General features: G+C 32.6%; 1 protein-coding gene across 17 annotated transcripts in view; it reads left to right on the forward strand.

The window, feature by feature from the left end:
• RYR2 (ryanodine receptor 2) overlaps positions 1-24435 on the forward strand; it is a 712857-nt gene that overhangs the window by 398921 nt on the left and 289501 nt on the right. For all 17 annotated transcript variants that reach the window (XM_031968518.1, XM_031968517.1, XM_031968521.1 and 14 more), the window contains 8 exons: positions 533-692; positions 3000-3147; positions 7119-7327; positions 8944-9118; positions 19143-19351; positions 20893-21245; positions 22344-22458; positions 24256-24416. In XM_031968518.1, the coding sequence (XP_031824378.1) occupies positions 533-692; positions 3000-3147; positions 7119-7327; positions 8944-9118; positions 19143-19351; positions 20893-21245; positions 22344-22458; positions 24256-24416 (1530 nt within the window). The remainder of the gene's footprint in view (positions 1-532; positions 693-2999; positions 3148-7118; positions 7328-8943; positions 9119-19142; positions 19352-20892; positions 21246-22343; positions 22459-24255; positions 24417-24435) is intronic.

Here is a 24435-nt window from a genome sequence, read left to right on the forward strand (position 1 = left end):
CCAGTTTGGGAAAGGCTTCAAAAACCCAATAGAGGACTTTCTATTTAATCTTTGAGGTAATAGGGAGAACTGAAATTTATTGGGAAAAAAAGAGATTAGGGAAAGAAGGTATCATATATAGTTAGATCTGGATCTTAGAAAAAGTACTTAGTCCTATCATGATTAATTTGGTCTGTTTTGTAGACTATAAGTCATATTAGACATTGAGTGAATTAATATAATTGAAGTTAATTTGTTTCTAATTATGAGTGTTGTCAAAAATGGTGTTTCATCATAATAGCTACATGACTGTTACAACAGCATCTTTATTATTTGGAAGTACAAGCTTGTCCTCAAAGCAGAAATATTAGAAAATACTTTCCCCTCTTCCTGTGCAAAGAATAGGGGAGGATGAAGTTCAAGAATATATAAAATATATATTTATATATATTATATTATATTATATATATAATATATAAATATGATTTTTTGTTTGATATTTTAGACCTTGCCTTTGCAAAATGGCCAATTAAATGATGCTTTGTTTTTTCAGTTATCAGTTAACAAGTGGTTACAAGCCTGCTCCAATGGATCTGAGCTTTATAAAACTCACCCCCTCCCAAGAAGCAATGGTGGACAAGTTGGCTGAAAATGCTCACAATGTATGGGCTCGAGATCGCATCAGACAAGGTTGGACTTATGGCATCCAGCAGGTATATTGAAGCTCCCATCAATTTAGGGTTGTAATTTTGAGAAACTAGGAAAAATTTCTTTTATTGAGGAATTTAGAAAAGAAAATGGTAGTCATAATATCATAGAAGTTTTAGAACTACACCAGACCTTAGTCATAGTCTAGTTCATATTCACTCCCATTTTTTAGTTAAGGTTAGGTGACATTTTCTTTTAATTGCTAGTTAATCGAATCCAACCATTTTGGAGAGTAGTTTGGAACTATGCTCAAAAAGTTGTCAAACTGTGCATACCCTTTGATCTGGCAGTGTTGCTACTGGGATTATATCCCAAAGAGATTATAAAGAGGGGAAAGGGACCTGTATGTGCACGAATGTTTGTGGCAGCCCTTTTTGTAGTGGCTAAAAACTGGAAACTGAATGGATGTCCATCAGTTGGAGAATGGTTGAATAAATTGTGATATATGAAAATTATGGAATATTAGTTCTGTAAGAAATGACCAACAGGATAATTTCAGAAAGGCCTGGAGAGACTTACATGAACTGATGCTGAGTGAAATGAGCAGGACCAGGAGATCATTATATACTTCAACAACAATACGATGATGACCAGTTCTGATGGATCAGGCCATCCTCAGCAACGAGATCAACCAAATCATTTCTAATGGAGCAGTAATGAACTGAACTAGCTATGCCCAGAAAAAGAACTCTGGGAGATGACTAAAAACCATTACATTGAATTCCCAATCCCTATATCTATGCACACCTGCATTTTTGATTTCCCTCACAAGCTAATTGTACAATATTTCAGAGTCTGATTCTTTTTCTACAGCAAAATAACGTTTTGGTCAGGTATACTTATTGTGTATCTAATTTATATTTTAATATATTTAACATCTACTGGTCATCCTGCCATCTAGGGGAGGGGGTGGGGGGAGGGTAAGAGGTGAAAAATTGGAACAAGAGGTTTGGCAATTGTTAATGCTGTAAAGTTACCCATGTATATATCCTGTAAATAAAAGGCTATTAAATAAAAAAAAAAATAATTGCTAGTTAATGGTAAGATTAATACCAAATAACTATAACAACCATACCTTCCCTAATGAAAAACCCAGCATGATATAGTATATCAGAATGGTTTCAAAGTCAAGAAGACCTAAGTTCATTTTGTTTGATACATATAAATTGTATAACCTTTAACTCATTATTCTACAGCAGTGGTGTCAAAATCAAATAGAAATGGAGGTCATTAAATCATATTAGCAATCCCTGCAATTGCATATTGAATTAAAAAACTATATATTTGTATTATCTATTTTGTTGTATTCATATTTTTAAAAAATTTCCTAATTACTTTTTAATCTGGCTTAGGTAGTTCATTGGGAGTGTCCATGAGTCATGTACTTGACATTCCTGCTCTAGATGGTTTCCTAAGACTAACATGTACATAATGGTTAATATTTCATGAGAGATCTCTATACCAATTAAATTACTGGTCTAGTCTTTTTTGCTAATTAGATATGGCAATTTCACACATGCAACAGAATTCCACACAAAAAAATTTGTATCAAAAGATAAAGATATAACTTTGTCTTTTCTTGTGTATACATGATTTCCAGTGAATTTTCCAAATCTGAGCTTTCTTTACTAATGATTTGATGAATTCTCTGCATGGATATATCTTTTCATTCTTTTTTTCTTGATTGCCATAATCGAGCATACATTAGTACTCTGACAGAATGTAATGAAACAATCATTTTGTAAGTAACTATGAAGTAAAATAGAAAACTTAAAATTAGTTTTTGAAGTTATTTTATTTTACAAAAAACTCAATTTAGTATCAACAAGCTCAAAATGATAGCTTTTAAAATATTTTTAAATTGCTTAGAATTATTGCATTTTCTCAGCAGCTTAGCATGCCTGTAGCCTGAAAATTACTGATGTGATCAAAACTTATTTGCCAATGGTATAAAGATTTGTCAGTGATATGTTCAATTAACTTTTGTATTCACTGAATTAGCTTCTTACCTTTTTGCTGTGGCAGGTAATTTCAAGATCAAGCAAGTTTGTTAAACTCTGTGGAGTTATTATTCCATATTTTATCTTGATTTCATATAAAGAATGAGTTTTAATTCAATATACTTACTCATTTGATTATTGTATTTTTCATGTATTTGTAGTTCTTGTGGCATGGGAATAGGATTAATCTCTTTTCTCATGAACCTTGTAATTTGATATATTCAATAGCTGATGATTACCTGATTTATTTTAACCCTAGTTTCCTCCCAAGGCTGTATTACTTTGATTTCTGCACTTTTTCTCCTCCTCTAGGATGTAAAGAACCGAAGAAACCCTCGCCTAGTTCCTTATGCTCTTCTAGATGATCGTACCAAGAAATCAAATAAGGATAGCCTCAGGGAGGCTGTCCGTACACTATTGGGTTATGGCTACAACCTAGAAGCTCCTGATCAAGATCATGGTATTTCTCTTTTTTTGTTCCTTTTATTTCTAGGCAGTGTAATAATCACTAAATGTCACATATGAAAGCAGAAGGAAAAGTCAATTAAAGATAAAAATGTGACATAATATAATTCAGTTTATAGCTAAAACATAGCTATAAATATAAACAATAGGGATCTAGTCTTTTGAGAAATCCCTTCTGTCTATTTTTTTTTTTTTTCCTAAGGCAATTGCGGTTAAGTAACTTGCCCAGGTTCACACAGCTAGGAAGTGTTAAGTGTCTGAGATCAAATTTGAACTCAGGTCCTTCTGACTTCAGGGCTGGTGCTCTATCCTCTGCCCCTTAGCTGCTTAAGATTCTGATCTATTTCAATCCTAAATGACAAGGAGGATTGTGATACCCTTGATAGTAATATGGAAGTTTGGAAAAAGGAGAGAAATTGGGGGGTAGGGGTAGAGAAGAATGAGTTAAATTTTGGACATGACAAGTTTAATTTAAGGTGTCTACTAGAAATCATATTCAAGATGTATGAAAGATAGTTGGAGATGGAAACTGAAGTTCCATAATGAAGTTAGGGCTGGATAAGTAAAACTAAGAATCATCAATTTAGAGGTAATAATTTAATCTGGGATGGTCTTCCCTTCTCAGATTCATTCATTCATTTATTTATTTAGATAATTTTGATTAGGAGATTCTTTGCCTCAATTGCCACTTAGCCTTAATCACTGAATGGGTGTGGCCTCAGTCAAAGACCTGTTGAAGACACTTAAAAAGGCCATGGTCTCCCATTTCATGCAGGGACATTTCCAGTTATTTTGATCTGTATCTTGCCACAGGACCCAGATGGCGGAGGAGGAGAGAGAGTGAGGCAGATGACCTTGCCCAGCCTCCCTCACTCAAATCCAATTCACTTGCAGGTCATGACATCACCTTCCTGATGTCATGGTCCTCTTAGAAAATGAAAGACAAAAAATATCAATAATTCAATCTGTGGGTGCTAATGACAAAATTCACAAGTGAAATAGTATAGAGATAGAAGAATAGAGGGCCCAGAACAGAGTCCTGTTTAAAGTCCACAATTAATGACCAGAAAATATTGATAATGAACATAAATGTCAAAAATTTAAATAAAATATTAGCAGAATCTAAATCAGCTTATTACAAAGATTAAACAAAGTGACCAGATTGAATTTATAGCAAGAATGCAGGACCTATTTAGTGTCTGAAGAAACTTTTATACTTAATTAGCCATATTATTAGTAAGTATGATAATCATATAATTATATTAATAGATATAGACAAAGCTTTTGATAAAACCCAACACCTATTTCTTTTAAGATAAACACTAGAAAACTGTGTGCATAAATGAAGCTTTCTTATAAAAATGGATAATTTTTATCACACAAGACAAAAAAAAGTTATCACAAACCAATCTAATAAAGTTTAGAGTAAAAAGGAAACAGGACAACTAAGTGGTGCAGTTGATACTTGAAATCAGGAAGACTCATCTTCATGAATTCAAGTCTGCACAGACACTTCCTAGCTGTGTGACCCAGAACATAAAAATCATTCCTTTATTTTTTCCTTCCTTCAAATATTTAAATCCCTTTTATGTAAAGAGCATGATTCTAGGAGGCAAGTAAAGATAACAAAGAAGACATCTTGTCTTCATATAGCTTACAATCTAGTCTGTGTATAACATACATAATTAATATATAAAATATGATAACAATTGGAGTAGTGACTTCCATTCAAGTCATTATAAATAAAAGATGTTTTCATTGCTTTCTCTTTTTAAAGGACAATTAAAATCAGCAAACCAATGCTTTGATTACCACTTATTCAGTCACTATTAGTTCTTCATAGAGGCTTACTCAACCCAAATATATTTCCATTAAATAATATTTTGAAATAGCATCCCCTGAATATGATGAATTAATTCATTACTGATTGCTGAGAATCTATATATCAGAATAATCTGCTTTTACATTTATTACTTGTATTGTTTTTACCCATTCCTATTTGGCATTCAGAATGGCAAGATTTTTAATTAATATTCATTAGAAAATACAGTTAAATCTTATTCACTAATTAAAGTTATAACACTTAGCCACATATTCAAGTATTAACTTTTTCTTCATCAGAAGAGTTTCACTGAGTATGGGGCTTGATTTTTTGAAACCTGTCTTTTCCAAATTGAGACCAAGCAATGTAGTTACTGGTTCAATATTTTGTTCTTTTTATTAAAAAAAAAAAAGATGAAGCTTTAGAACTGGATCACTTTGCTCTTTCTCTTCTCTTCCCAATTCAAAATGCTTCCAGCTTTTTAATGATCAGCATTCTCTTCAACCTTCAATTGGGCTCAACACATTCAAGTCTCCAAATTACTTTCTTTGTTTTAGGTTTTAGATTTTTGGGGAAGGAAATTAGTTTTGTATGACTACCAGAGCTACTTTTACCTCCATCCAGCCTTTTTTGCTGAACATTTAGGGAACCATTGCCATTATTATAATGTGTCAGGTTGTAAGATTAGTGTTTATCATATTTATTGTAATAACTTCTATAGATTTGGGGGGTGTTAACCACATTGGTATTTGTATTGGCAGCTAGAAAACCTCCAAATCATCATTAGTTAGAAAAATGTAAATTCAAGCAATTCTAAAATTTTACCTCACACCCATCAGAATAGCAAAGATAACAAAAACAGAAAATAATATATTTTGGAGTAACTATAGGAAAAGAAGGCACATTGATGAAATACTGATTCATTTTGGAAAGCAATTTGCAATTACTAAATGATGTATATATCTTTTGACCTAGATGTTCCACTTTTATACCTGTCCCCAAAAAAGATCAAAGAAAAGAAAAAAAAGTTCTTTTATATAGAGAAAAATTTATAGCAACTATAACTTCCAACACCTAGAAACTAAAAAAGACATCCAACAATTGAGAAATGGCTCAATAAAATATTATGGATAAATATGAGTGAATTGTATTGTACTATAAGAAGTGTAGAAATAAATGATTTCAAATAGATATGGAAAGATTTTTGTAAACTTATATAGATCAAAGTAAGCAGATCAAGAACAATTTGTGCTATAATATCAGTATTATAAATGTGAACAAATTTGAGGATTTTTACAAACTGAAGAAAAATGCAATCAACAGAACCAATAGAACAATATATGCAATAAGGACAAGAGTGAAAACAACTTTAAGAGTTGTAGGAATGCTGACTGTCATAATTTATTATTCTAGAGGAGCAAAGATGAAATATACTATTCATTATGGGAAAGTGAAGGATTTGGGATATAGAATGAGGTGCTTATCTATCTAATTTGTATCAGTCACTGAAGGAATTTGTTTTGACTATGCATATTTATTATAATAAATTTATTTTTTTATTTTTTTCTCCATTGGGGTGGGAATTGGAAATGGGAGAAAATTGATTTCTATAAATTTTTTCAATGGGTAGGTGGGTACTACAAATGTGAAATGTTGCTTATACTTTCATATGGAATCACTTCATTATCGATTTAGTTTTGTAGCTATTCTACCTTTCATGAAGTAGGAATAATCTCCAAACGTTTGTAATATGAAACCAAGGTATCAGTTTAACTTTTTTTTTTGTTTTCTGGTGAGGCAATTGGAGTTAAGTGACTTGTTTAGGGTCACAAAGCTAGTGTTAAGTGTTTGAGGCTGGATTTGAACTCAAGTCCTCCTGATTTCAGGATCAGTGCTCTGTCCACTGTGCCACAGCTGTCGATTTATATAACTAAAAAAAGAAACATCATATGAAACTAATTGCAGTTTCACTCTTAGATCTGAATTACTATTGATTCTTATTGTTTGAAGAATTATGATCTAAAAATATTCCTAGATTCCTTTCAATATAGTGGTTACTCAAATAAATACCACTGTTGTGAGAATTCTTCCTTTTATTTCATTTACCTAATAAATAATCACTATGTTCTTTTAAAATTGACTAGCCACTAGAAGTGAAGTGTGCAGTGGCACAGGAGAAAAGTTCAGGATCTTCCGTGCTGAAAAGACTTATGCTGTGAAGGCAGGAAGATGGTACTTTGAATTTGAGGCTGTTACTGCTGGAGACATGAGAGTTGGCTGGAGTAGGCCAGGTTGCCAACCTGATCAGGAGCTTGGCTCTGATGAACGAGCTTTTGCTTTTGATGGCTTCAAGGTATGTGTATTTTACTTTGTGCTAAGTGTCTAAGCAATGACATAAATCTTAACTTTAGAACGTAGTAACTGTAGATTTTTTCCCTTGGATAATTTTTAATATGCTAGTAGGTCAAATGGTTTTCAGTCCATTTGTTTATGGTGTTCATAGGGAAAACCTAACGCATGCTAGAACAATGCAATTGAATTCAGAGGAAAACAAAACAAATCAAAATAAAAAAAATAATGTTCATTTTTATCAGAAAATGTCACATCCCAGCTAACATAGTAGAAACCTAAAACATGTAGTGTGAAAAATGTATTTCTATTGCAAGACAGACAGGACTTGAATCTGCTATACGATATGATATATAATTAATTTTAAATGAAATATTTAGTTCCTTGGTGAATATGTATGAAAGCCTATGGAGTTGTAAAGTAAAAAACAAAAACAAACAAAAAAACTAAACCTATTTCTTTTTAAATCACATTAAACATTTGGAATCAGCATTAAAACTCAGTAAGACTCAGTTTCATTGCTTATAATTACATGGAAGTGAGGTTTTACTAATATTTTCTTACAAGAAAATGTGGGATAGTCACTGGTTGGATAATAACTATCTTCTTGACTTACAACCGAATCTCTTTTTTAAATATCTTTGTTTTATTATGAGATGGAAATTTCTTAGTTTTTTTTTTTATTATCTAATCCAAGTTAAAAAAAAAAATGACCAAAACTTGTATTTCTTTCTTGCCTCTGAGATTAAATACAAAATGATTTATTTAGAATTCAAGATCTTTCATAATCTAGCTTCCTCACTTTTTCTAGTGTTCTTACCTCATATTTATGGGGAGGGGGGTTGTTGGTAAGTGTGTGTATGTGTGTGTGTGTGTGTGTACATATATATATATATATATATATTTTTCATTTGGTCTTCCTCCATTGCATTGTAAATTACATGAAAGGAGATATTCTTTTTTTTCCACCTTTTAATATCCCCGGTACTTAGCATAGTGCTTGGCATATTGGCACTTAATAAATTATTATTCATTGAGTGATAGCAAACCCATCTTTTTTTTTTTTTTTTTACTTATATGAAAGAGTTCAGGACCTCAGGCTAGTACTATTACACTTGAGGCCTACATATACCCCCCCTGAAATGAAAGTTCTCATCAGAATATCCCGTTATTACCCTTATACCAACTCCAAGTTTGTTTCCTTTTTAAGAGTAGCAAAACATATCCTTTAAACATGTTAATATCAAATAAAGACCTAAAGAAAACTGGAATTCTCCTGAGAAAAGAAAATTATATTCATATTTTATTAATTGCAGTGAGTCCTCATATGTTTTTTACATTTTCTGGGGGGTAAAATAAAGACTTTTCTCTGCTTGATATTTATTAATTGTTACTTTGAATGTTTGCATAGATGTTGGTGACCCGTTATACACATCTAAAAAGTAGACAAGAACTATACATTCATATATATATATATATATTTACTTATATGTGTGTAAAGAAATAGATATAGATATACACACACACCTAATAATTACAGTGTAAATGGGTGGTAGGATGGGATGGTAGAATTACTCATTTTCTGAATCTTCTGGCAAGTGACTCTAGGTTCCTTTGTAGGCACAGCGTTGGCATCAGGGCAGTGAACATTATGGGCGCTCATGGCAAGCAGGAGATGTTGTGGGCTGTATGGTTGACATGAATGAACATACCATGATGTTCACCTTGAATGGTGAAATCCTCCTGGATGACTCTGGTTCAGAACTGGCCTTTAAGGATTTTGAGGTTATTGATGGTAAGTTCTTGTTCATTTTATGTTATATAAAACTTTGCCAATAGTAACTCAAAATTCTTTATACTATTATTCTTCTGTTTTAAAATAAAGGAACAGATGACTTGCATCTCTAAATCAAAAGATCAAAAATCTAAATACAAAAGCCACATAGCTTGTTTGATCTGACATTTTAAAAACTAATTTCTAGAAAAAAATTTTTGTCAGTTCATATTTACATAGAGAATAAATATTTTTTACTTGTCTGAATTGGGAAACTAGTGGCAGATAATGACTTAGTTTTCCTACAAATATTAAATTTTCATTTGGGACACTGAAAAATTGCTATTTTTCTTGTTATTTCTTATGACACATATATCCTTATGAGTAATGGGTTGAACTTTTAATTTTAGGTTTACCTGATTTTTTTATCATAAAAGAAAATCTTTTTTAAAAGTATTCAAATTCAGTTGGGTTTTTCTTAAACTTAGTTTACTCTGAAATCTTATGTCTAAAGTTGGGAAAATAGAATTTTGATAGATAATATTTATGATAATACTACTTTGTGTTGTGATATGGGAGCCATCTGCCAATGGTTGCTGGAGGTCTAACTCAGACCTGTAGAATGAATCTCTTCATGTGAGAGGATGATGATGACCATGATACAAAGAGACTGAAAGGCAGTTGCGTTTTCTCACCTCTCTCCTCTTCTCTCTTGCCTCCAATTTATTTCATTTCCAATCCACAAGGAACATCAGCATAAGTAAAGGCTGTTTTGCAACTCCTTCAAGTGTTATTATTCACAGCAGTGGAGACTCTCAGAGAATTGACCTGCCCCTTCACTTAGGCAGGGTCCTTAACAATTTTGTGTGTATATATCTTTATAACAGCAATACCAGTAATATCTTGGTTATTCTAAAGCATGAATGAAATTTGATCAATTAAAGGCTATTTGACTTATTTACCAAATGAAAAATAGGACCTGATTCAAAGATAGGGAGCTTTATAAAATAAAATTAATTTTGTAAATGTCATCTTTATTTAGTGAAACTTTGGAATGATAGATGGGAACTAGTTGTGAACAGCTTTAAATATTAAGTGAGGGAGTTTCTATTTCCCTATAAGAGCAATAGGAAACCACTGGAACCTGTGTAATAGAAATGTAAAAAAATCAGATCTGTACCTGCTACTAGGCAACTCTATTGAGGATGGATTGTAGACTTCTGGGAGGTTCTTGCTTTTAATCATCTAGGCAAGAGGTGATAAAGGGATAAAGTAGAGTGATAACCTTGTGAATAAAGAGAGAGATGGAAGTTACAGAGATAAAATAGACAGAACTTAACTACTGATTGGATGAATGGAGTAAGGGGAGAGTGAATAGTCAAGAATGACTCCAAAGCTATGAAATTAGGCTGTATCCCAAATAGATAAAAGAAATAATAAGATGATCCATATATATAAAAATTTTTTATAACAGCCTTTTTTGTAGTAGAAAGAATTGGAAACTAATTGAATACCTATCAGGTAGGGGAATATGGCCTAATCAGTCCTTATTATTTGAAGATTCTGTATCTGTGAATTTATCTACATGTCAAAATTTCTTTGTAACTACAAAATGAATATTCCATGGCACTTTTGTGTTCATTAGGGAACACGTGCAGAGAATCAAAAAAATTGGATCGGCTAATATGCATTTTCCCAACTGAGGTTGAGCAAGGAGATACTTTCCCTTCTTTTTTTCTTTTTTCGTAACAAGTGCAAATATCATTTTTACTTCCACATTTTGTGCATGTACTTTTGTTCTTTTTATTGGTGATTTTGCTGCTTAAAATAGTCCCCAAATATAGTACTGAAGTTCTGTCTAGTGTTCCTAAGAGGAAATAGACTATGATTTGCCATGTATGGAGATAATAAACATGTTAGATAAGTTTCCTTCATACATGAATTATATTGCTATTGGCTATGAGTTTAGCACTAATGTATCATAATATGATACATCCAGAAAAAGGAAAAGATAATTCATTGATCTGTATGTGAGTTGACTCTGGAAAATGCTAAAGAAAATTTTGTACCACAATATGACAATAGGAGATATAATAGAATGTATATAAATGTATTGGAATACTATTATGCTATAATAAATGATGAAAGGGATAATTTCAGAGAAATCTGAGGAAATATGTGTATGTATATATATATATATATATATATATTCTTATTTGAAGTGTTGTGAGTAGAATCAGGAGAATATTTTAACAACTGCAATATCAAACAACTTTGATATATTTAAGAATCTTAACCAATTGAGTTACTAATCATGAAGACTGATGATGAGCTAGGCTCTTGGCAGAAAATTTGAAAATTTATTTTGCACAACTATGTATTTTTAAGGATTTGGTTTTTATCTCTTAAATTGCACAGAGCTGGGAGGAGAGAAAAGAAGTGCTTTTTAATTAAAAATAAAATTAATCTAATTCCTCTTCCATGTGGTAGCCATTTGCATACTTGAAGACAATTACCCAATTCTTCTGAGTCTTCTCTTTTCTAGGCTATATATGCTTATATTCTTGAACTGATCCAATGAGACATGATCTAAAAGTTTTCATCTGGACTCTACTTTATAAATGTCCATTTTAACTTGGGATTCTCTACTGCAATGAAATGGCAAAGCTTTTATTAGATGCTTTTTATGTGCTATGTAGTGGGATAAGTGTTGGAGCTATAAATAGAAAATCAAGACCTTTCCTGCTTAAAGATTTCACATTCTTTTTGTAAGAGACATCATGTAAAGCATTCATATTTATATTTAATTCATGGAAGATGGAAAAGTCAGTTAATATTTATTCAGGGAAAATAATAATTCAGATGATATAATACTGGGGACTAATGATAGAGTAAATGATTCTTTGCCATAAAGACAGTGGATTCAAAGATTAGAATGGAGTGACTAAAGTTGAATATAGATTTCTAGAAAGAGTTTGATGAGGATAGAGTACATAGGGACTACTCTTTCAGGAATATTCTGGTCTTGAAAGTTTTATATGTAGTAATTTGTGGAGCCCAAGATTTTATTGTTTATTTTGTTGTAGTTGTTGCCACATTATGTTGCTGATTCATTGTTGTTTGTCCTTTGTTTTCAAAGAGGATGAATAACATCATGAATGTGGGTGATTTGTATTGATTTGTGCTTGAGTTGGATTTAAGTGAGGCAGAGTTGCACAATGTTGTCAACCTCACTCTCTTCCAGCATCTTGGAAGTCCAGTGGAAAGACAAAGGACAGGATGACTGATGATGGCTCAGGATGCAATAGATGACTTTAGCATCTTTGATGTCTCACCAAGCTCTAAGTATTCCACAATACATGCTTCAGGTGCACTCATAATTCTTGGTACAAATTGCAGCCCACTAAATCTCCCACATCATTTTCAGAGCTGCTCTCTCTGCCTTCCTCTTAGTGTATTTCTGGAATGGATATTTTGTACACAAATGGAAGATGTTACATTTATCCTTATTTAATATTTCATTAGAATCAATCCAGTGCTCTAAACTATGCTGGTCTTTTGGGATCCTGATAGTTTTATAAACTGAGTACTGTCATCCAGTATGTTAGTTATTCCTTCTAGTTTTGTATCATTTGTAAATATGACCAATATGTCATCTTTGTGTCCATCATTGTCATTGATAAAAAAAATTTATAGTAACACAGAAACAAACATAGATACTTTGTTTACTGGTGACATCCTGTGACGGTAACATTTAGCCATTAACAGCTATTCATTGAGTTTAGTTATTCATTCTGAATCTATATATTTGTGTTGTCATAATGTTCACATCAGACATGGCATTGCTCACAGAGTGCTCAGAAAAAGCAGTACAAGGACACTTTCAAGGTATCGCTTAAGAACTTTAGAATTGATTTTATGACATGGGAGACATTGGCACAGAACTGCCCAGTCTGTGCCCTCATCAGAGAAGGTACTGTGTTTTGTGAGCTAAAAAGAATTGGATTAGCTTAGAAGAAACATGAGATATTCAAAATTAGAGGGGCCACCCCAAATGTTCTCAGGGACTATTTGCATCCAATCTGTGGCAGAGCATTCTTGAGGTTGTATTGGCTTGATCAGTCACAGTCAGAAACTCTGTAACTCAACTCTAACACAATGATGTCATTTTGATCCTCTTTGAGAATGAAGGACAGAAGGGTAGCTAGGTGGCGCAGTGGATAGAGCACCAGTCCTGAAGTCAGGAGGACCTGAATTCAAATCTGGACTAAGACATTTAACACTTCCTAGCTGTGTGACCCTGGGCAAGTCACTTAACCACAATTGCCTCAGCCAGAGAGAGAGAGAGAGAGAGAGAGAGAGAGAGAGATGAAAATGAAGAACAAGTACCAACCATCAACCATTGTCATAGTGTTCACATCTCTCCATTCACCCCCCCAAAAAATAAACAGTATGTAATACTTTGTTAAAGGCTTTGCTAAAATCCAGTTAATAACATTTAATTAAATCTTTATTTACTAGAGATATCCTGTGTATGACATTGAGCCATTAATAAATATTCTTTGAGTTTAGTGGTTCAATCAGTTCTGAATCCATCTAATTTGTATTCTTATATTTCCCACATCTATCCTTCTATATCTTGGTTGTACATAATTTGTATATTTTTTTCCTTATTAGGTCTTGAGCTCCTTTTATTTTTTTTTCTTTTCTTTGATTACTAACAATTAGCATATGGACTATCATATAATAGTTCTTAATAAATGTTATATGACTGCCTGACAAATAGCTCTGAGAATTAATTACATAGAAATTATAATTGAATTCATGAGAACTAGAATCATGTAGAAGGAAAAAAATTCTAGTCCAGGATAAAGTCTTGGGAGATAGCCCTTATGTATGTCTAATTATAATTTTTCAGTTTAACAAACATTTTAAGCACTTAATTACTGTACTCAGACCAAAATTTTGAGAATACAACATTATTCCTTTTAACAAAGAGCATAGGATAGCACAATCAGGACCAGACCCAGATCTTCTGTTTCTAAGTGCTTTTTTCACTACATTGTTCAGCAGAGGGAATGTCTACAATGCCTGTAGGTTTTTTAGCAAGTAAACAAAAAAGGGTTTATATATATATTTTTTTCCACAGTTATATGTAAAAATGTTTTTTTTTTAATTTATATGTGAACTTTTTTTTTTTACATATTTCCTTGGGAATCATGTTGAGAGAGAGAATCAGAACAAAAGGGAAAAACTACGAGAAAAAAAAATATAAGACTAAAAACAGTGAACAAGAATGTTTTGATTTACATTCAATCTAGTTCTCTCACTGTACGCATATGGCATTTTCCATTTCTTTGCCACTATAGAAACAGCTGCTCTAAACATTTTTACACATATGAGTCCTTCACCCTCTTTTATGATTTCTTTGGAAGACAGACCCAGTAGTGGCAATGCTGATCAAAGGATATGCAGAGTTTTATAACCCCTTTGGCCATAGTCCCAACCTGCTCTCCAGAATAGTTGGATCATTTCACAACTCAAAAAACAATGCATTGGGGTTCACAGTTTTCCCACATGGCTTCCAACATGTATTATTATCTTTTCCTGTCATCTTAACCAGTTTCATAAATATGAGGTGGTACTTTTTAGTTATTTTAATTTGCATTTCTCTAATTAATAATGATTTAGAACATTTTTTCATATGACTAAAGATGGCTTTAATTTCTTCATCTGAAAATTGTTTATTCATATCCTTTGATCATTTATCAATTGAAGAATGACTTGTATTATTTTAAATTTGACACAGTTCTTTATATACTTTAGAAATAAGATCCTTATCAGAAATATTGGCTGTAGAATTTCTCCCCCCCCCCCCCAGTTTTCTGCTTCCCTTCTAATTTTGATTGTATTGGTTTTGTTTGTGCAAAAACTTTTGAATGTAATGTAATCAAAGTTGGCCATTTTGCATTTCAATATTTTCTCTAGTTGTTCTTTGGTCATTAATTCCTCCCTTTTCCAAAGATCTGATAGGTAAACTATTCCTTGCGCTCCTAATTTGATAATACTGTCATCTTTTATTTTCAAATAAAAGGTATGAGATATAGGTCCATGTACAATTTCTGACATATTATTTTCCAGTTTTCTTATCAATATTTGTCAAATATGAAATTCTTATCCCAGAAGCTGGATTTTGGGGTTTATCAAATACTAGATTACTATAGTGATTAATTATTGTGTCATGTGTATCTAACTTATTTCACCAATCTCTTTCTTAGCCAATACCATAGTTTTTGATTATTGCTGCTTTTTAATATAGTTTTAGGTCTGATACTCCTAAACTACCATTCTTTGTATATTTTTTCATTAATTCTCTTAATATTTTGACCTTTTTTTTCCAGAAGAATTTTATTATTTTTTTCTAGTTCTATAAAATAATTTTTGGCAGTTTGATTGTTATGTTACTGAATAAGTAGAATTGTCATTTTTATTATATTAGTTTAGCCTAGCCATGAACAACAGATATTTTTCCAATTTTTTAGATCTGACTTTATTTGTGTAAAAAGTGTTTTATAATTGTGTTAATATAGTTTTTGGGTTTGCCTTGGCAGGTAGACACCCAAATATTTTATTTCTTCTGCAGTTATTTTAAATGGAATTTCTCTTTCTATTTCTTGCTGCTGGGCTTTGTTAGTAACATATAGAAATGCTGATGATTTGTGTGGGTTTATTTTATATCTGGTAACTTTATTCAAGCTGCTAATTGTATAAAGTAGGTTTTTTGATAATTCTCTAGGATTCTATATGTATACCATTATATTACCTGCAAAGAGTGATAGTTTTATCTGTTCATTGCCTATTCTAATTCCTTTAATTTCTCCCCCCCCCTTATTTCTAAAGGCAAAATGGTGAAAATGGGCATCCTTTTTTTTTTTTTACCCCTGATCTTATTGGGAATGCATCTAGTTTCTCCCCATTATAAATAATGCTTGCTGATGATTTTAGATAGATGCTGCTTACCATTTTGAGGAAAAATCCATCCATTCCTGTGCTCTCTAGTGTTTTTAAATAGGAATGAGTGCTGTATTTTGTTTAAAGATTTTTCTGCATCTATTGAGAATATCATATGATTTCTGTTAGTTTTGTTATTGATATGATTAATTATGACAATAGTTTTCCTGATATTGAACCAGCCCTACATTCCTGTTATAAATCCCATTTGGTCATACTGTATTATCTTGCTGATTAGGTGGTGTAATCTCTTTGCTGATATTTTATTTAAAACTTTTGTATCAACATTTATTAAAAAGATTGGTCTATAATTTTCTTTCTCTGTTTTGACTCTTCCTGGTTTAGATATCAGTACCACAGCTGTGTCATAGAAGGAATTTGACAGGACTCCTTTATCTGTTTTTCAAATAGTTTACATTGTGTTGGAATTAATTGTTCTTTAAATGTTTGATAGAATTCACTTATAAATGTATTTGGCCCTGGAGAGTTCTTCTTAGGGAGTTCACTAATGGCTTGTTCAATTTTTTTTCCTAAAATGGGACTATGTAAGGAATTTATTTCTTCTTCTGTAAATCTGAGCAATTTATATTTTTGCAAATATTCATCAATTTCAATTAGATTGTCAGAATTGTTGGCATTCAATTGGGAAAAATAGCTCCTCATTATTGCTTTAATTTCTTCTTCATTGGTAGTAAGTTCTTTCATTTTTGATGAGAGTATTTGAATTTTTTCTTTCCTTTTTCTAATCAAATTAATGAAAGGTTATTTTTTTTTTGTTTTCCCTTCCATAAAGTCAACTCTTAGTTTTATTAATTAGTTTAGTAGTTATCTTACTTTCGATGTTTTTAATCTCTCCTTTGAATTTCAGAATTTCTATTTTGGTATTTGGAATTTTTAATATGTTCTTTTTCTAGCTTTTACTTGCATGCCCAATTCATTGATCTCTGCTTTCTATATTTTATTTATTTATTATTTATTATTTATGTTTGTCTGTTTTCTGGCAGCTTGTAATATTTTTTCTTTGAGATTATAGTTCTTCAGTTTTGCAACAATGTATCTTGGGATTTTCCTTTTGGGATCTCTCTCTAGAACTTTTTAATGGCCATTTTGCTCTTTGGTATACAATATCAGCGCAGTTTTCCTTGGTGCTATCTAGGCTCCTTTTTTGATTGTTGCCTTCAGGTAGATCAATAATTTTGAATTGTTTCTCCTGGTTCTATTTTCCAGGCCAGTTGTTTTTCCAATGAGGCATTTTACATTTTCTTCCATTTTAAAATTCTTTTTACTTTTACTGATTCTTGATGTCTCAAAAAGTCATTAACTTCCATTTTTACTCTGGTTTTTAATGTATGATTTTCTTCAGTTAGCTTTTATATTTCTTTTTTTTCCATTTGGTTAATTCTTCTTTTTAAGGTGATTTTTTTTTTTTTTTTTTTTGGCCAATTGTATTTTTTAAGGAATTGTTTTCCTTTTTCCCACTGTTGACTCTCTTGCATACCTTGTTTCTTTTCCCAGTTTTTTTCTACCTCTCTTAATTGCCTTTTAAAATCATTTTTGAGTACTTCTAAGAATTCTATTTGGCCTTGAGACCAATTCATATCACTCTTTGAGATTTCCTCTGTGGACACTTTGTTCTTTTCTGAGTTGGTGTTTTGGTCTTTCCTGTCAACATAGTAGTTTTCACTGGATAAGATTCTTTTCTCTTTCTTGGTCATTTTCTTTCTTTTTTTCCTATCTTGTGACTTTTAAGGTTGAGCTCTGCTCCTGGGACACAGCGGGTGTTGTCCCAAGGTTCTTGTATAGCTTTAAGCCTTGATTTTGAGCATATACATCCTTTGTGATGGATATCTTGCTCCCAGCAGGGGTGGCCTTAACTTCTCTCTTTAGGCAACAGCTTGGTTTCCTGGGCTGGCAAAATACATTTTGCTGTGGGACTGGAGGCTGCTTCATTAGTCTGCTTTGCTACTGAGCTAGGATGGAGAGTCTCAGGTGCTGATCTGCTGTGATTAAGACCTTTCCACTGGATTTCCTGAACACCATCTGAGTCGGGCTGAATATTCCTTTAATCCTAATGTAACTGATCTTTCTTGAAATCCTTCTCATAAAACTTGAGCTGGAGAGTGTTTTCACTCCATCAAACTTTGTTTAGAGGTTTGATTTGGCGTAGTTTTTGAGAGAAATTGGGAAAGCTCGAGACCTTCCTGGCTTTCCACTGCTTTCTTGGCTCTGTCCCCAGAACTTGATACTGGATATTTTTCCACCAAGTCTTTTAACTCTATTCCAATGATCCAATTTTGTTCAGAAGTACAATTTAGATGAATCACTTCTTTAGTTTGAAGTGTATCATTCTAGTCTTTGACCTCCTTACTGAAATTGTCTCATTGGAGCTCACTGTCTTATACTTGTTTGGTTGGTAAATATAAGACAGTGTTTAGTTGGTAGCTCTTGGTGTCAGCCTTCTTTGTCAACTTTCCAAAACGTCACTTTCTTAAATTTAGTTTTCTTTCCTTATCCACATATTGGATTCTCTAACTTAAAAGAATTAAATGACAACTTAATAGTTTCTTTTGGCAATGAATTATATCACTATTCCTTAGGAAATCTGAAATTTTGAAATTGATGTTTCCAAAAGATTTGCTCTCAAAAGAGTATTCTTTAGTTATGAAGAAACAGACTGGTTGTGATAATATTGAATTTATTCTTTTATATATATTCTTCTTACAATGCTTTCTTAATGTTATATTCAATTTCTGAGGGATGTGTGTGTGTGTGTGTGTGTGTGTGTGTGTGTGTTTGTATGCAGGGATGAGGGGTAGACTAACATACTAAGTTTCTACTCCACAAAATATTTATGTTTTTAAATTTATGGACTAAAACAAGTATTTCTATAACATCATATAATCAAAAAGATGATTTTACATGAAACTACAAATCTATTATGTACAACTTGCAATTCCTTTTAAATATATAATAAAGTTATCATTTAAGTTTACTTCTTTTTTCTTTTCTCCTCCTGTCCTTTCCCCCTCAACAGGATTCATACCAGTATGCAGCCTAGGTGTGGCTCAAGTGGGACGGATGAACTTTGGGAAGGATGTCAGTACCTTGAAATTTTTCACCATCTGTGGGTTACAAGAGGGCTATGAACCTTTTGCTGTTAATACAAACAGAGATATTACAATGTGGCTGAGCAAAAGGCTTCCTCAGTTTCTTCAAGTGCCATCAAACCACGAACACATTGAGGTCTGTTTTCTATGTTGAATTTCTCAGATGTTTATTGAATATTTTTTATGAAACAGTTTTTTATGATGAGGGAGAAAGAAAATTCAAAACTAAATATAATATAGATCTTACCTTGGAAACCAGCATGTTTTGCTTTTAACAGTTATACTCCTGTACTCAATTTTCTTTCATCTTTGAGCCTTCAGATTCTGTTTGCTAGTTCTTTCTACTGATTTTTACTGCTTCCTAGTACACTGAGATATCTACCTCCTGTGGGATTGATAGCATGTTTTTATTTCCTATTTGCCTTGCTAGTTGTCAAATAATTATATTTTTAAGGGTTTTCTTCTTCAGGAAACAAGTTTTGTGGAACACATTTCCTTTAATCCTATAGTAGAAAAAAAATTTGTAAGTGAAATGATTAAAAATAGACATTCTGCTCTACTAGTAACAATAATGTCATGGTTTCTCTTGATTCTAAAAATCTAGGATTTAAATGCTTTTTAATATCTCTGCCTGCTTGGTCAGTTAATTCAGGAGTAGTAACCTACTTATTCGCAGTACTGAATTTTACTTATAGCCAACCAGTATATGATTTGCCTCTGCTTTGATCTCATTGATGAAGAATGACAATTTTGTAGAAATTTGGACTCAATTTAATCTATCATTATTTTTTGTAGTAAGAAATTAAATAAAAATTATGTTAATCGCCTAAAACCATTCATCAAATTAATGACAGAAATGAGATAGTATCTCCTGTTCTGATGCATGAATCGATCCAAAGAATACATGAATGTAAAAAGTTCTTTCTCTTTGGTTAGCACTGCAATAAGAACTTGATATGCAAATAGAAAAGCCAGATAGTCGTTACTCTGAAACAACTCACTTCTTAATTGGAGTGGCAATGCATCTAGGACTCAAGTACAGGGTGAATATAAGAGCCCAAAGGATGGACATATGGTAAAGTTTCTTGGTCCAAAGCATCCAGCAGTAGGGTGAATGTTAAGAGCAAGTAGTCTAAAGAGCCCAGGGTCAGTGCATATTTTATGGCCTGGTGATTTTTCATTTTACTTGAGAGTTTATAATTGGTAACACCCTATTCATCAGTGGAGCATTAGTAGCCATATTGACTTTGAAACTGGTGAGCTAGAAGGACCCAGAACCAAAACTGTTAGGAAAGTTGCAGATAAGCTTTAGTGCTACAGAGGAACAGGCTCTCTGGGCTCCTTTTCGTAAGTATTAGTGTATGTGCTCAGCTTTGAGCAAAAAGAGAAATAGAAGGGGGAATTAGCAATGAAGTTAAGAGGAAGAGAGGGTCTAAGGCATCTAGGCAGTGGGATCTAGGCATAGGGAAAAGCTGGAATAGGATTCAATTTGATTTAGTCTGCCCTCTAGTGCCCAATGGGTTCTCATTGTTCTCTCTTTGGTATTCTTTAGAAAAAATAATTTAAAGTTTAAGTAATTTTTGAGGATTGGAAAATGAAAAAGTGCATTTCAATCATTAGAAAAGAAAGAAATGATGTTTGTTCATGATTTTAATTATTGTCATTTTCACTTATTAGGTGACCAGGATAGATGGCACAATAGACAGTTCTCCATGTTTAAAAGTTACTCAGAAATCTTTCAGTTCCCAGAACAGTGGCACGGATATCATGTTTTACCGCCTAAGCATGCCTATTGAGTGTGCAGAAGTGTTCTCCAAAACTGCTGCTGGAGGGCTACCAGGCAACAGCCTTTTTGGCCCAAAGAATGACTTGGAGGATTATGATGCGGATTCTGATTTTGAAGTTCTAATGAAGACAGCTCATGGTCATTTGGTGCCTGATAGAGTAGAAAAAGAAAAAGAAGCCACAAAACCAGAGTTCAATAACCACAAAGATTATGCTCAGGAGAAACCTTCTCGTCTGAAACAAAGGTCATTAATATTTAAAGTGTGATTTTAGCTATGTAGTCAGTCTTTGGAAGGGAGGGGAGGTTGCAGAAAAAGGTAAGGGTTTTTCCAATCTAATAGCTTATATTATGCATAGCACTTTAAGATTTGTAAAGCATTTATATATATCATTTGAATCTAATGATAAATCATCTTTGTGTAGAATTTTAAAGTTGCAAAACATTTTCCTTAACATATGCCAAAAAATATTAATTGAAAATTATTATTGAGAATTATTATAATTGCAAAATTTTTATTATTCTCAATTTAAAAATAAATAAACTCAAAGGTTCAGAGAGTTGAGCTGATCTGTCCAAAGTCATATAGTCTTTAATTTATATCAGAGGAACATTTTTTTTCCTCAACAAGAATGAATCTTTATTGAAACCTAAAGTGCATCCATTTAAATAATTATTTTATTTTTCCGGTTTAGCTGTAGGTGATTTCATAATATCAGAAGTCTTTTAATGTAATGGGCTGAGGCTTGAGTTGATGCACTGAGGTCCCAAGCACATGAGGCTAAATAGTAATTGGACTATACTCTATTAATATACATGATTGGATAAAGAATGGCCCCGCCCACTCTCTGTGCAAGTCCTGATGTGTTGTAGAGGAAATGACGATTTTGGTGGGTGGAGGCAGAGAGAAACAAGAAGAGAAGCTGGGAGAGATTGAGCCTGGGTTCCATGCTAGCAGCTGCTGGTCGTGTGGCTTCTGGTCTAGCTAGCTTCTTGACTCAGCTACACACATTGCTATTGCCCATTCTCTTCCACCTCCTTTTTTTCTTCACTGTGAGAATAAAGACTGACGATTTTCCCCTAACCTGAATTCCTGACTCCAACTGATTTTAAAATACGCGGTCTTCACATTTTAAGACAAAATGATGATGATATTCCACGTAGAATTACAGTGGCAAAGATAAATAATGGATAAGGATATAAGTGATGGAATCATCCGAGCCAAATATAATATTTTGTAGGTCATATAAGAATATCATAGTTCATCTGAAAACATTGTATGTTTTCCTTGAATAAGTCAGTGCTGTGTGTTATGTTCATTCCTCAGTCCTTTAACACTTTTCAGGTTTATGCTTAGAAGAACAAAACCAGATTATAGTACAAGCCATTCTGCAAGACTCACTGAAGACGTTCTTGCAGATGACAGAGATGATTATGATTATTTGATGCAGACTTCTACGGTATGAAGTTGCTATCTTTTGTCTTTTTTTTTCCTCTTAAATTTACTTTTGTTAGTTATTGTGTTGCACATTTAAAATGACACACCTTGCTTCCCAAAATTCCAGCAATTTATTTTCAAAAATCATTACTCTTTCTCTTCCCCCATTTTAAGAATGTTTTAAGGGTCTTTTTTTTTTTTTTTTTTTTTTTTTTTAAATAGCATGTGGGTTTGTCTTACCAAGGAGGGAAAGCAAATGCATATAGTAAGATTTTTATTTGGAAAAAGATTTCAGGAGAAAATGAGACTGTCTAATCAGTCTTTATCATATAATTCATTTGCAAAATTATACAACACTATGTGATTTTCAGAAGTACATATAATCTCTAGTATTCTTTATCATGGCCTTTTGTCTACTGGGTCTGAATTAGGTAGTTCACTATGGAAATAAAGAGGAAGGAATAAATATGAGAGAGATTAACCAGGAAGAAACAACAGGATTTGGCAGCTAATTAGATATATAAAGTATAGTGGAGGAAAAAGTTAAAGATAATTCCTAGGTGATGAGCCTATATCAGTAATGTTATCAACAACAACAACAAAAATTCCAGGGATGAGCATTCTTTAGGGCATCTGCATAGATATGAACATTTCTATCATGGGAGTAGTAGAGAAAGAAGAAAAAAAAGTTGAGAGCAAAATTAAAAAAAAACTTAGAAGACATTCTTTTTCGTTACCCTCAACCTGGTTTAGCCTGTCTGCCAAAACAGTTTATTGGGGTGTGGCCACTGTGCATGCTATAGCTTCTTGGAGACACAGGTGAGAGTTAGATGGCTCAAATGGACCATCAAAAGTGGAAAGTAGCCTTGTAAAGAGCTCATCAATCTTCACACGAAATGTACTAAACTCAAACTCTATGGCGAGTTTTGAGGATGTATGCCCCAGGTATGTAAAGACTTCTCCTTGTGAAATGGGTAGATGAAAACAAATTGTTCCAATGGCCATGAAGGCAAGTGAAGCACATATTGTGTAATGTCTAGAGCTTGGTTAAATATCAAAAATACCAAAGTCATCCACTGCATCTTGAGTCATCATCAGTCATCTTCACTCAGTCCAGCCACTGAACAGTGGTGGCTTTAGAAGAGAAAGGCTGATGACTTTCTTTAACTCTGCCTCACTTAAATCCAATTATGCATGAATCAAAAGACATCACCAGAAGACATTCACATTTAAGAGATGTTTTTGGTCCTTGTTTTTCCTATATATGCATGTAGTAGAAACTTAATGTAATTTTTATATCAATTGAATTTTAATTCATTACCTCTTTAGAGGTAAGGTGCCAGCAAAAGAGGCATAATAAGTAGTTGACAAAGTGGTAGAAAAATGGGAATGAAATATTAGTTTTCCATATTTAGGCAAGAACCATTTTCCCCTCTGCCAGTGTATTTGCCTTGACTTTACTTTTCTAAACCCCAGAAGGGAAAAATAGTATCAGTTGTAATATCCCTGTGTCTGATACATATTCTTACATACTTTTTGAAAAAAATAATCTCAAGACTGGTATAATTATGAGTTTTTTCCTCTTTCATTATTTCTGATTAAGCATATTTATACTATTTTATAAGATTATTGTTCTATTACTAAAGTACTTTTATCAATTTAGGTAGTCTTTAACAGACATATGTTAAATACATATGTATTTATGTATGTATACATATAAAAATATGTATTTCTAGGCAGTTCAAAAGTTGAGACTTAAACTAATGTCATTTTGTAAACCAACTATTTTATTGATAATTTATGCTTGATATTTTTACAGTACTATTATTCAGTGCGAATTTTTCCTGGGCAAGAACCTGCTAATGTTTGGGTAGGCTGGATTACATCAGATTTCCATCAATATGACACAGTCTTTGACTTAGACAGAGTTCGAACTGTAACAGTTACTCTGGGAGATGAAAAAGGAAAAGTACATGAAAGGTTGGTTTCCTTGACTTTT

Source organism: Sarcophilus harrisii, chromosome 4 (assembly GCF_902635505.1).
Source record: "Sarcophilus harrisii chromosome 4, mSarHar1.11, whole genome shotgun sequence".
NCBI classification, from domain to species: Eukaryota; Metazoa; Chordata; class Mammalia; order Dasyuromorphia; family Dasyuridae; genus Sarcophilus; species Sarcophilus harrisii.